Raw genomic sequence first — 12,861 nt, forward strand, 5'->3', positions numbered from 1 at the left:
ATTTCAATAACGTGTGTGTCAGAAATCTTGCTTTCACTTATTTCTGCTCAGTGCTACGCCTATTCTTGTACAGACACGTCAAAGTGAAAAAGCTTGTTTATTGTAAACATTTATGTTAAAATGCAATATCTTTAAGTGCCATAATTCCCCCCTCACTAACTGTTGAAAGGTTGAACTATTACATGAAGAGAGGGGGCGGTATATGGAGTGCAAGACACATTTGCATTGGTGGTTGTCAACGAGAAAGTTCATGTTCCGAGATGAAAAGCCAATCAACGGGCCAGCAGATCGCATGTGCTGCTAGTTCTATGCATACGGACGTATGATTGGTCTTCGTAATCACAAGTAACCGCCCCATGCTCTAGTGAGTTGAGTTCCGGTTTGAGTTTATCGGCACTGATATGGCATACAGTTAGAGAGTTTAGGACTATTGGATCTTTAAGATATTCATATTTTTTAATTTATCTATTACTCTTTATATAATACAGAGGTTAAACACCCGTTTTAGTAACATCACCGGTAAGAACAAAAAGTCGTATTGCTTTTGTCTTCTATAAGCTCCTTGAATAAAACTTCAACTCTGATAACAGTTTGTAAATTTGGGATAAATGATGTTTGTGCAGTGCATCGTAGAGCGCAATGCATAGATAGAGCGATCGTGTAGCCTAATAATTAAACTGACTTATGTGTGCATTATCTTTATCACATTGTTGAAATCAATCAAGTTTAGAACTACTGTGGATGAAGAGCATTGACCATCCTTTCTTGAAACAGATGATGGATTCAGCAACTGATGTTCTTCATCCCTACTGGCCACGGAACCTTTTGATTCCCACCTATGTGGCCAATGACCGATCTATGTCAGAGATTCTGGCGTTCCTGTTTTCTGTGTCTGGGGTTTTTCTGCTTGTCACCTGGCTGATCACCGGCCAGAAAGGGACCACTGGCAGGCTGGGGACATGGAGGCGTCTGGCTGTGTGCTGGTTTGCCGTTTGTGGTTTCATCCATGGCGTCATTGAGGGATGGTTCTCACTGTACTATGATATTATTCCAGGAGACCAGAGCTTCCTGTCACAGCTGTGTGAGTACAAACAAGAAAAACATATTTAGAGAAGTGTCTAAACTGTGATGGTGCAGTCTATAACAGTCATTATGTTTTATATGTTTTTCTTACAGGGAAAGAGTACTCAAAAGGGGACAGTCGATATGTAATGTGAGTTAATCTTTGCACAGAACTATGTGGAAGTTTTGCAAAAAAAAATATAAAGATGTTACTTTTTTTTACCCTGCATATTTCTAGAGCGGATAACTTCACAGTCTGCATGGAGACTGTGACTGCATGGTTATGGGGTCCTTTCAGTTTTTGGGCTGTGTTCGCCTTCTTAACTAACAAGCCCTACAGATTTGTTCTGCAACTCATCATTTCATTAGGTATAGTAAAATGGTGTAATTACTTAAAAAATCATCAGCAGGTTTTCAGATTATAATAAATTGTTGTTTGTCATATTTACGCGATGGGTCTTATTACATAATCTGATTCCAGGCCAGCTGTATGGAGCAGTGCTTTACTTCTACACCGAGCACAGAGATGGGTATGCTCACAGTGAGTTGGGACACCCAATCTACTTCTGGTTCTACTTCGTGTTCATGAACGTGCTGTGGATCATCATACCGCTGGTGCTCATTGTGGACGCATGGAGACAGCTGTCAGCAGCCCAGACACACACTGACAACACAAAATCTCACAAGTCTAAGAGGAACTGACAACAGGAAAAAAAACTATGTTAAACAGTGCCTGAATTGGGCCGGAAAAGGTTCCAGTATCCTAATTCAGAAGTTGCATGACATGATCATGGCAAGTGTCTTGGATATATTTATATTATACATATATTTTATGTTATAATAAAAATTAGAATTAGGGGTACATATGTGGACAAAAATCAGAAGTCTTGGTGCTCAGTAGGCTACTGGTGAGTACTGACGTTAAAAGATGAGCCAATAGAAATTATTAATTACATGTCTCATCAGTTATCATGTGGTAGGCCTACCTGTAAACTAAGAACTTACTTTTCAAGTGCAGCTGGTTCTTTGTGCATCTGGCTTTGTGGGGCCTGGTGAGAATAGCCAAATAAATAATCTTTTCTCAAAACCATCTTCATTTTCTTTTCTTATGTAAAAAAATACATACATTCGATCACGTTTATTCCATACTACGATGTATAGAAAAAGACATACTAGCATTGTTTTGTGAAAATGTATTTTATATGTGTCTTTGTGAAACTCAAAAAGAAAAAGTACTCTGTATTCTAGAACTGTAGATTTAAATGTTTGTTTAATTTGATAGCAGCTCCAGAGAAGGAGAGAACCAAAGTAACGTTAGTTATGCTCGTTCCATCCTTCGTGCACTACGTAAGTCCACAGATGGACGCTCTCCCTTGCACGGGACGTAAAACGCTTAACGTGAAAAGGCTTAACGTGGTTTAATGTACCTAAACAACGATCAATCATCACCATATTTACCATGGCCATATCTTGTCATAAACACTTAAACCTATCAAAAAAACTAAACTGAAATCCAACGATTATAGAAGTTATCTCACGATAACGTTTTCTTCTTCATTTGTGTCTATGGCGAGGAAAAGGCTTAACGTGGCTTAATGTACCTAAACAACGATCAATATCACCATATTTCTCTCACATATTACTCCTCATAACCAGTACAAACTGTCAAAAAATCGGACCCAAAGTCCTATTATTATGGACGGTAGCTGACATTAAGCGTGTCTCCTTCATTAAGGGATATTGTAAGGAAAAAGCTTAACGTGAAAAAGCTTAACGTGGCTTAATGTACCTAAACATCGATCAATTATCACCATATTTCTCTCACATATTACTCCTCATAACCAGTACAAACTGTCAAAAAATCGGACCCAAAGCTTTTTCACGTTAAGCTTTTTCCTTACAATATCCCTTAATGAAGGAGACACGCTTAATGTTAGCTACCGTCCATAATAATAGGACTTTGGGTCCGATTTTTTGACAGTTTGTACTGGTTATGAGGAGCAATATGTGAGAGAAATATAGTGATAATTGATCGATGTTTAGGTACATTAAACCACGTTAAGCCTTTTCCTCGCCATAGACACCAATGAAGAACTTCTAACTTCTATAATCGTTGGATTTCAGTTTAGTTTTTTTGACAGGTGTAAGTGTTTATGACAAGATATGGCCATGGTAAATATGGTGATGATTGATCGTTGTTTAGGTACATTAAACCACGTTAAGCCTTTTCACGTTAAGCGTTTTAGAACGTCCCCCATTGCACTACTCCACGGTACTTTACATTTGTAAATATGTTTGTAGTACATTACATTTATCTGATTACGGTAGCGATGACACCCAACCGTTGCAAGAGTAGCTGTGGTTGGGATTTCTGACTGTAACGCAAAGCTTTAAATGCTACTGCCATACAGACTATTCAAATCCAATTACAACAGCATTCTAACTTAAATAAGACATAGTATATACTACAAATCTGCCGTACTAAACAAATGATAATGAAGTAGATGCACAACTAAACAAACAATAGGTGTAATATAATACAATATAAAAATATGGAAAACAACACTGATTTCATTGCATTTAGCTGGCAGAAACCGTAGACTGTCTACGTTGTCTAGATGTGCTTTTCTTCCCGGATACCTATGCGCCGAAATAGCTCAGTTGGGAGAGCGTTAGACTGAAGATCTAAAGGTCCCTGGTTCGATCCCGGGTTTCGGCATTTTGTATTAGCATCCGAGCACCTGTGAGGAAAGACCACCGAGTTTGTGGACTTGACTGAGAAAGCTCGACATCTAGTCAATTAGAACAGCTACATTATTATTTCTTTTAGAGCTTATTTCATTTATTACACACAATGATTACCACTGTTATCTCATGAATCCCTTGTTTGTAAAAAAATTTAAAAGTACACAAATTGCTCAAAAATAACTTTTTGGCATGTAGTTTTTACTTTGAAGTTACATTCATGCTTCTCACACACAAGCAGCATAGAGTTGGGAGCAAAACATGCATTCACTGATTAATCGTTTTACATTTGAGCTCAGGCAGTGGCTGTAGATGCACGGTGACTTGTGTCATGAGAAGAAACACACCATTCTACAGATAACATTCTATAATAAACTGATTATATTTCATCTTCAGCTGAACATTTTGCTTAGTCTAAGTCCCAATTGGGCATTTCTCTCTTTCTCTCTACTTGCTATGTCTTTAAGTGCCTTCAAAGCAGCAGGGGATTCTGGCTGTAGCTCCAGCAGTTTCCTATACGCCTGCCCTGCTTCCTCCAGCTCATTCAACATCTGGCAGGCTTGGCCCATCCGGTACCAGGCTTTAGCCCCACCCAGTTCCAGCTGAATAGCTTTAGCCGCACTGGCCTTAGCCCGCTCTGGTTGTTTCAGTTTGAGCTGGCACAAGGACATGTTTGAGTGGAGCTCTGATTTAATGGTTTTAAACTCATTGGCTGAAGGAAGTTGTTCTGTTGTATCTCCCCTGTCTGTGTCTCCCGGCTCCTCTTCTTTTTGCTCTTGCCATTTTTTCTCCACCTCTCTAACATGGCTATGGAGAGTGATGAGAAGTTTGAGGGCCCGGCTGTAGCTGTCTGCTGCTCCCCACATGTCCCCACTCCTGAATCTTACTCCTCCCCTCTCTTTGTGTGACTTCACCCACTGCCACTTGTCACCAGGAGACATCTCCCAGGATTCCATGCCTGGTGTGAAAGCTTTGAGTTCAATTGTGGCACATAAAGGCAGGTTTTCCTCATTGGTATGGGGAACTGAGACATCTTGTCCATTTCCCACAGGAGAAATCAGTATCTTAGAAGCAAAAAAGGATGATTAGACCGGCTGTATAGTATTATAAAGCCTGGAATCCATATTTAATGTTTTAATGTCAGTGAGCACTGGCAAATTGGCAATCAGTTGAGATTTGACTTCATCAAAATATTAGTAATAATAGTTCCAATCTTTTCATTTTTTAGGCATTGAGAAGACCTGATAGCATCATCTAAAAAAAAAAGGCTACTTAAAGGCCACCCAACTTAGATCATTTACTTCAAGCACTATTCAGGGGGAATTTACCAGTGCATCCAAGTTGTCGATATACTGTCAGGATATTGCAAATATCATATACTCTTCACATTTGTTAACCGAAAAAAAACATTATGATAATAGGGAGGGATGTTTTACTGTAACCAAAAGTTGGCATACAATTAACTGAATTATTATTCAATGCCTCCCTTCACTCTTACCTCACATTTCTCTCCCGCTCTCATCCCCTCCACACATGCTTCGGTGATATCGCACTGACCCTCGCCCAGCCTCAGTGTTGTCCAGTCACCCAGTGGAACCTGCAGCACAGAGTCCTGACACCTCGGGAAGGCTGTAGCCTCTGTAACCTCAGTCGCTGGTTGATCAGGTTGGACTGGCAGCTGCTCATTTCTATTTTCAGGTACTAAACTCTCTGCTTTATCCATGGTAGCTTTGAGCCGCACTCGGACTTGACACAGTGAACCCAACCTTGGACAGTAACTAGATGAAAATGCTTGAAGAGAAAAAGAGAAATTATGTGATCTAGATTTCAAGATACTTCATACATTTTGATTGTACAATTATGGACTGAAAATAGATAATTCATATTAAAGAAGAAAGTAATAGAAAAGCATCATACATGCATCATCTCCAGAATTAGAAACAGTCTGTGGACTCCCTTTGTGTTTTAGCTTTTGCTGGACTTTCCAGAGGCCTCTCGGACACACCGACACCCAGGAGGTCACATCAACGCCATCATGATCACCATTGCCATGCAGTCTTTCAAAAGCGTGAACAGGATCCATCCCTGCAAACATAAAATTATGAAGACATAAATAAAAGATTATCATATTTTCTGTACAGACATTATCCTGAGAGAATGCACAACTCTTATACTTATATTTGGTACACTTCACATACACAAGGCAAGATTCTCTTAGTCCTTCCCAAACTTTAACATTTTGTGGTTGAATTAAATTTGTACATGGATAAAAAAGCGAACGCTTATTTAAAAACAAACGAATTCTGTAGCCCATGATTAAGGTATATTGACTCTGTTGATGTTATTGTTTATCTATTACGTCTAAATACTTGTTTTTCAATGTAATGTATTTGCTTCTTCATATTTCATTTGATTGGTAGGCTATCTACTTTTTTACACACTGGAATCTTAAACTGTATAAGAATGCCCGGGACCTGCGGAACGGCTAAATAAGGAGTCTGCTAGTTCCCAGAGTTGAGCCACAACCACGCAGTTAGCCATTGCTACATTACCAAGCTAATGTTATTACTTCATATTAATTGTTCAACAGAAAAAGCTAAGTAATTACCTTTAACAAAGAGTTGGGGGGCTGTCTAGTTTCAGCGTGAGCGTAGCTACAACGTACACAATTTTACCAAGTAACGTTACATTAACACACCTAACATTAACTTGATAAAGCAATTGCTAACAAAGAAACAGCTTTAGAAAGCATCAGTTAACGTTAGCTATCGTCATGATGTCAATCCAAAGCAACTATCATTCTACATGATCTGAGCTGTAGTAACGTAGCTAGTTAGCTAAGTAGCCGAACTCTACGTAATTAAAGGCATTACTTACCTCATACACAATGTTGACATTAAGTAGGCCTATTTGATATCAATCAGAAACAAAACTGTCAGATTCCCAGAAGAACATAAACAAACGCTTTCGTCTCCTTCCTCTACTTCTTGGTCTGTAATGACGGTTGCGAGGCCAGCTAGTAGCATTACCGCCACCCATTGAACCGGAGTGTAAACCTCGAGTAAAATATCTTGTCTCATTTGTATATGCAGTGTGAATATAATCTAAATTTGTTTTGCGGTTTGTGTGTCAAATGATCTTTGAGCACATTAAACACAGTCTATATTCTCATTATTTAAACTAAAACTAAAGAAAACTATGCTAGTTGGTGGTTTTTATTGATGCTTGGGGAATTATGGGCTAACAATGTAGGGCAGGCCAGTGTCGAGTCACAAACTGTCTAATCTGAGTTGAGTCTCGAGTCCCAAGTGTTCAAGTCCAGGACTTGGGTCCTCCATCACTGCCTATTACATATAAAAGTAGTCAAAAACTTCTTACTATTTCATGAAAGTTTGAGGCTGACTTCATAAATCCTCTAAAAAATGGGTTTTGTAGCTCAAGCTTTGACACTCTCAAACGCACGCGCGCGTACCCCCCCCCCCCCCACACACACACGCACACGCACGCGCGCGCACTAACACACACACACACACATATCTCTGTGTGTATTGACCTTCGACTTGTTCCTCTCGTGTTTGAGGCCTGTGTGTTAATCTGTCCTGTCAGTATAAGTAAGGCATCTCCCTTTTGAACACTAGAGGCCATTAGGTCTATTTGAGGAATACCCCACTGGGCAACAAACATGTGTGTGTGTGTGTGTGTGTGTGTGTGTGCGTGTGTGTGTGTGTGTGTGCAGACAGACAGACAGAAAGGAATGTCATCTGAGATGCAATCTGTCCTCTGGGGCCTGTTTGACCCTTGATGAGACTGCATCACTGGACTGCAATGCATGTTTTAGTATTAGGTATACAGAGGTGAATCTCATAAGGCTTCACAAAATCCTTTAAAAATGTCCACGTTTACCCTTACATCGTGAAACAATGAATTCCTTCCTTACACTGAAAGCCACTATGACGGAAATCTCATCAGGAAAATATATATGCTTGTAAAATGCTGGACAGAAAGTTACTAGCTTTGTATGACTGTTGGGTTGTTTTCGGTGTGTATTGCAGATATATCAGTGTTGGTGTATGTGTTAACATTGAGACCTTGTGTTATAGGACATGACAAACAAGTTTTTTTTATAAAATGTCTCTGTGATGCTCAGAAAAAAGGTTTTTATAAGTTAAAATTCATATATAATTTGTCAGGTAATTAATTAATCTATATGAGACCTTTCTGTTTTTTGTGTGACCACTGAGTTAAGGTTGTCGATTTTCATGTCCTGCTGTGCTATTATATGTCAGTAGGTGGCAGTATTTAGCCATGATCTAAATTTGATGAGCTGACTCATGTGTAGCAAACTGAATAGAAATGACATGCCCAGAGTATGGTGAGGTTTTATGGTCACATTTTGCCAAATTTTACTAAAACAAATGATGTAGCCTATATGTTTTTTTCTTTGCATTGTGTTGCAGCATAATCTGTTCAGTATTTATCTTGGTCACAACTTCAAAAATCTAAGGGATGTTGCTGTGTGAGATGTTATGTATTTGTTGAAAGCAATTGCTTTCAGCCCCTATGTTTATCGGAATTTTTAAACTCCCAAAGATAGACATCACTATTGGCCTAAAAAATCCGGTATCGGTCGGGCTATAGTTCAGAATGGGCAGAAAACATTGGGACACTAAAATAAAACATAAAGTAGAGCATATGATATGACAGAATAAAAGTGCTGCAGTGAAACATCTTAATCTGATTTGCAGGCATCACGGCCATTGTCATTGCGGTCATGTGACATATTAAACAGATGCTCTTTGTAGAGACCCCACCAAGAACAACTAGGTAAAGAGGAGGAAAGCTGTAGCTACAAACAACATTACATAGAATATGACATGCAGTTCTCCATACAGAGCAAAAAAAGCTGGAGTCACTCACATGACTAAACAGGTGCTCAAAGATGGTAATATAGGACCAACCAATCAGGCTACATTCCAAAGGGCACTCTATGAAGAACCAGCACTTGGATGATGGTAAACTATATCAGTTCAAGCTTGTATTTAAGCACGAGCCAATATAATTTCTCTAGCACCTGCGATACAGTATAATCAGACAGAAATGCTGCTGTACTTCTTCTTGTGGGTTATACTTTCACTACCACAGACTGTATATACCTAGCCAGTTTAAATGTTTATTTAAACTGTTATTTACTGTAAGAAATTAAGTTTTCAGTAGTAGTCTCTCTTTTCCCAGTACTATACACACATGACATAACTTGGACAAGTACAGTTACATAGAGTGTGCAATGTGGTCAGTAACACTAGCTGGGTGATGTTACCCAAATGTTCATGAACTTTAGCAGATTTGCAGCATGTTAATCGAAACACTTGTAGCAAACAGTTACGCTGATGAAGAAACATTTTGAACACCAGATATTTTAACACTATTATGTGAGGGATAGGCATAAAGTAGATATACTGAAAAGCATGACTTTGCAGTTGTTTGTTTTTTAATAGAAATTAAAATAAACCAAGTTTAAAGTCTTGAAATATACAGTATATACTGTATATTGTTGTGAAACTTAGAGTTAGGGCAAGGCTTAATGTTGAAAAAAAATCTAATGTATTTAAATAAGAGCAAGGATAAGCATTTATAAATGCAATGCAATTGACTGCATAAACGAGAGTCCAATCAACACCTTTCTCTCACAGTTTGACACTGACAGTATTAATTCCAGATCTTTTGTTTTGTATTGTAGATATTCAAATTTTTAAATTGAAATTTACTGTCTCAGTTTTTAACATTGAGATTGGGCGTGTTGTTTTCTAGTCATCCTATTAGTAATGTAACACAGTAGTTTTTCTTTTTTTCCAGTGAGAGTATAGTATATTGGCATTTTTCAGATGAAACACTTTCTCCACCTATTAATGACTGGTGAGTGTAGTTTTACAACAAAGTCATACATCTTGGCAAACTGGCAAACTTTCACATTCTAATGGCACTCCTAATTAGTTCTGAATTAAATGCATGTACACAGAAAAGGTAAGCCAATAAATGACATGCTATAAGAAAATAAGTAGTATCAAATGTAAGATATGTTGTCTGCTACAGGTGCTTACTAAAGTTATACTTATACAGTAATTGTCACATTTTTTATTCACTCTTTCAAAGTGTTCATTTTTTAATTGCACTGCATGTGAAATTAATTTTTAATTATGTCTCTAAAGCTTTAACTTCTTCTAACTTCTAAAGTCTCTGAGCTTTAAAATACTTTTGAACTGCCTATATATTCATAAGAACAACCATCCATCATCCTGCTTCTAAGAGTCTTCCCAACATTTCTGTCATTAACTCTTTGTCCTTTTTCTCTCTCACACAAACTAGAGCCTTCACTTTAATTCTCTTCAATGTGTTACCCATATCATCTCTATCTCCTCTGAGTCTCCTATCTACCCTCTCCTTCCATCCCCTTGACCTTCCTCTTGGCTCCCTCCAAGTTCCTAGCTGGCCTCTTGTAAAAACATCCCAGTGGGTAAGTTCAAAATCATGTTTCCCAGGGCCTGTGGACCGCTTGATGTACGCAGAAGGATTGGCGTTGCACCCTGCAAGCAGTTGGGCCCAACATGTGTCAATCAGGGAAAAGGTGGAGTATGACAGGTGAACAAAATACAGAAATGTTCCAGATAGAAGAAGAGGAGATAAAACGGATGGATGGATGGAAGTAGATTTGGTTGGAGACTTTTCCCACAAGGATACAGATGGACTGACCACCGGCATGATCACACAGCGGAACTAACTGAAAATGTAAATCCCATCACAGACAATAAAAAGTAAACACAATTTACTGGCTGAGAGGGAGAATGAGAGAGAAGGTGATACATTGATATAGCCTAATTTCCTTTTAATTAACGATATCTTGCCATCTTCTTAACAGGAATATATAGCAGGCTATTCCACCCACCAAACATTAAATGTTGAAGTTTTTCTACCATTCTGCCTGTGTTTGTGTTTGTTTTTTCCTAATGAAGGAGGCAGACAGGTAGCCTGTAATCCCTCCATCACACATTTCCTAACACACACACACACACATGCACAAAACCTCCACAACCTTGGCTGGCCAGAGGCTAACTTGTAAACAGATCGGGCCACACGACGGGGTGTTTATCCCTCACAGCGAGAGGGATCCATATAATGTTGTCAGTGCATGTAGGTGTGAGTGTGTCATGCACTTTAACTGTAGACAGCATCTGACATCTGAATTACTTCACCATTTCCTGTTGTATTGAGGTATTTGGCCATATGCTGTACTATACCAATGAGCTGTCAGTCCAGAGGAGTTTGATTTATTGAGGTTTTCAGGTCAAGTGGGGATCAAGGCTGATCCTGAGGCTGATTAGAGACAGTGAAACGATAGGGTCAAGAGAGACTGATCTAGGGAGGGTGAAAGTTATCACTTGTGGCACCAACACATGTGGCATATTGTATCAATCGCTGTCATGTGAGAACTCTGTGTAGGCGGATCAATAAAAAATAAGAAAGTCGTTCTTGGTGCGTGGCCTTGTAATTCAGACTGGTTTGCCAGCAAAGTTGCATAAGCAGTAAAGTATGAATTTTCTCTTCCATTAACAGTGATGGAGCAGAGTCTGACAGGTCAGGGCCAACTTGCTCCAAATGCAAGGGGAAAAACCAGGCTTTCAGTTCAACTCCCAGGGTAACAAGACATCATAGTATTGCATCATTGTGTGGTAAATGTAGTGTTACATGCACATGTTACATGTCATGTTACACTGCATCATGCACATTTAAGTCAAGCTCCTAAAACGGTTGAGCCCATGATTAACTGTGAAATGGGTTTGCTATTAAAAACTATATGATTTCTTTTTTAGGACAGAGAGGGAGCATTAATTATGTTTCTGCTCACACATCAATACTCAAGCTACCATGGGCAATAATTCTAACTTCCTTTATAGCTTTCTGGATGAACACAATAGCACCTTCAACAACAGACCGTTACCACTGAGGTGCACCACTAAATGCTACAGGAGATCCTTTCTCCTTGTCTGTACAACTCCTGTCTTATTGCTGGAAACTGACAAAGATTATTATCATGCATAGTTGTCAAATATCTCAACGTTAATCCCCCATTGTTAACTGCTGTTTTAATCACATTTACTACTTGCAAGATGATGCACCTTTTAGTAATGCTCATACTGTTTAATTTTGTCTTATTTCTTCTTTATTTATACTTTTAGCTTTCAAAAATAGTAATATTGTAACATGAAGTACATAGATTTACCTTTCTGTACAGTGTTTTATTGCTTGTAATTTAGAAATAGTTGTCTCGAATTGCCAGATCCACAGCGCTGCGGAGGAAGGTCTGACTAGTCCACACCACATTCTGGAATAGGAGAAAAATTTGCTCTGGTTAATTGGCATTTCTTTAAACCAATAGGAATCGTCTTGGAGGGCGCTAAGCGCCTGAAACATGCCCGGACACAGGTCCGGTGCCTTTGCACAATAGCTTCGGGAAGGAAGGAAGGAAAAAGATCTATCATATCTTGTCTGTCTTACCTGCAGCTTCACAAAAATATGATTGTTAAAAAAAACATATTTGCACCAAATGCGCTCTAAATATTGAATGGAAGGATAAAACTTGCCCCCCAAAAAAATGGTCTGTGTTCTTACACCATACATTAAAAACAATAATATATGTAGTATAATAATTATTTTTGCGACACACCAAACAGAATCCCCTGGCCTCTCTTACTATAGTGTGACTAAATGAAATTATAAAATCTGCTCCCTCCCACAGACACACAAACACACACAAAATGCGCTGCTATTTTGCCATTGCTGATCACATTTAAAACACAGCACTCTAACATGTTTGTGCCCACCAGCAATAAAGGGAATCTGGCATTAAGTACATTTAAATGTATATTATCTGGAGAATAACAAAGTCCTTAACTCCATTATGTTGTTTCTCTAGGGGCCAGTTGTACAGTCAGACCTGAGCAGCTTGAGTAGGAACCAACTGAGGAGAGGAGATGGCTATCGGAAGCCACAGGGCAGATG

The 12,861-nt window shown here is 38.9% G+C and overlaps 2 protein-coding genes and 1 non-coding gene across 7 annotated transcripts; 2 read left to right on the forward strand and 1 right to left on the reverse strand.

Moving 5' to 3' along the window:
* The first annotated feature begins 369 nt into the window (after positions 1-369).
* On the forward strand, positions 370-2,149 carry ebp (EBP cholestenol delta-isomerase). Of its 5 annotated transcripts, none has more exons than XM_034876794.1 (5): positions 370-443; positions 775-1,081; positions 1,177-1,213; positions 1,301-1,431; positions 1,544-2,149. In XM_034876794.1, exons 2-5 carry the CDS (start codon positions 775-777, stop codon positions 1,762-1,764), a joined length of 696 nt encoding a protein of 231 aa, XP_034732685.1. In that variant the 5' UTR covers positions 370-443; the 3' UTR covers positions 1,765-2,149. The 5 variants fall into 5 exon arrangements, with proteins under 5 accessions (XP_034732685.1, XP_034732681.1, XP_034732684.1 ...); XM_034876790.1 differs by having other exon boundaries at positions 373-519; positions 731-1,081; XM_034876793.1 differs by having other exon boundaries at positions 373-519; positions 769-1,081.
* A 1,559-nt stretch (positions 2,150-3,708) lies between these two features.
* trnaf-gaa lies at positions 3,709-3,781 on the forward strand. The gene has a single exon. It is a non-coding gene; the product is annotated as a tRNA-Phe (tRNA).
* Positions 3,782-3,987: 206 nt separating this feature from the next.
* On the reverse strand, positions 3,988-6,435 carry fkbpl (FKBP prolyl isomerase like). Its single transcript, XM_034876765.1, has 4 exons — positions 6,416-6,435; positions 5,725-5,892; positions 5,306-5,598; positions 3,988-4,871 (listed from the first exon to the last, which is right to left on the reverse strand). Exons 2-4 carry the CDS (start codon positions 5,888-5,890, stop codon positions 4,200-4,202), a joined length of 1,131 nt encoding a protein of 376 aa, XP_034732656.1. The 5' UTR covers positions 5,891-5,892; positions 6,416-6,435; the 3' UTR covers positions 3,988-4,199.
* Between the last annotated feature and the right edge of the window lie 6,426 nt (positions 6,436-12,861).

Source organism: Etheostoma cragini, chromosome 7 (genome assembly GCF_013103735.1).
Source record: "Etheostoma cragini isolate CJK2018 chromosome 7, CSU_Ecrag_1.0, whole genome shotgun sequence".
Taxonomy (NCBI): domain Eukaryota; kingdom Metazoa; phylum Chordata; class Actinopteri; order Perciformes; family Percidae; genus Etheostoma; species Etheostoma cragini.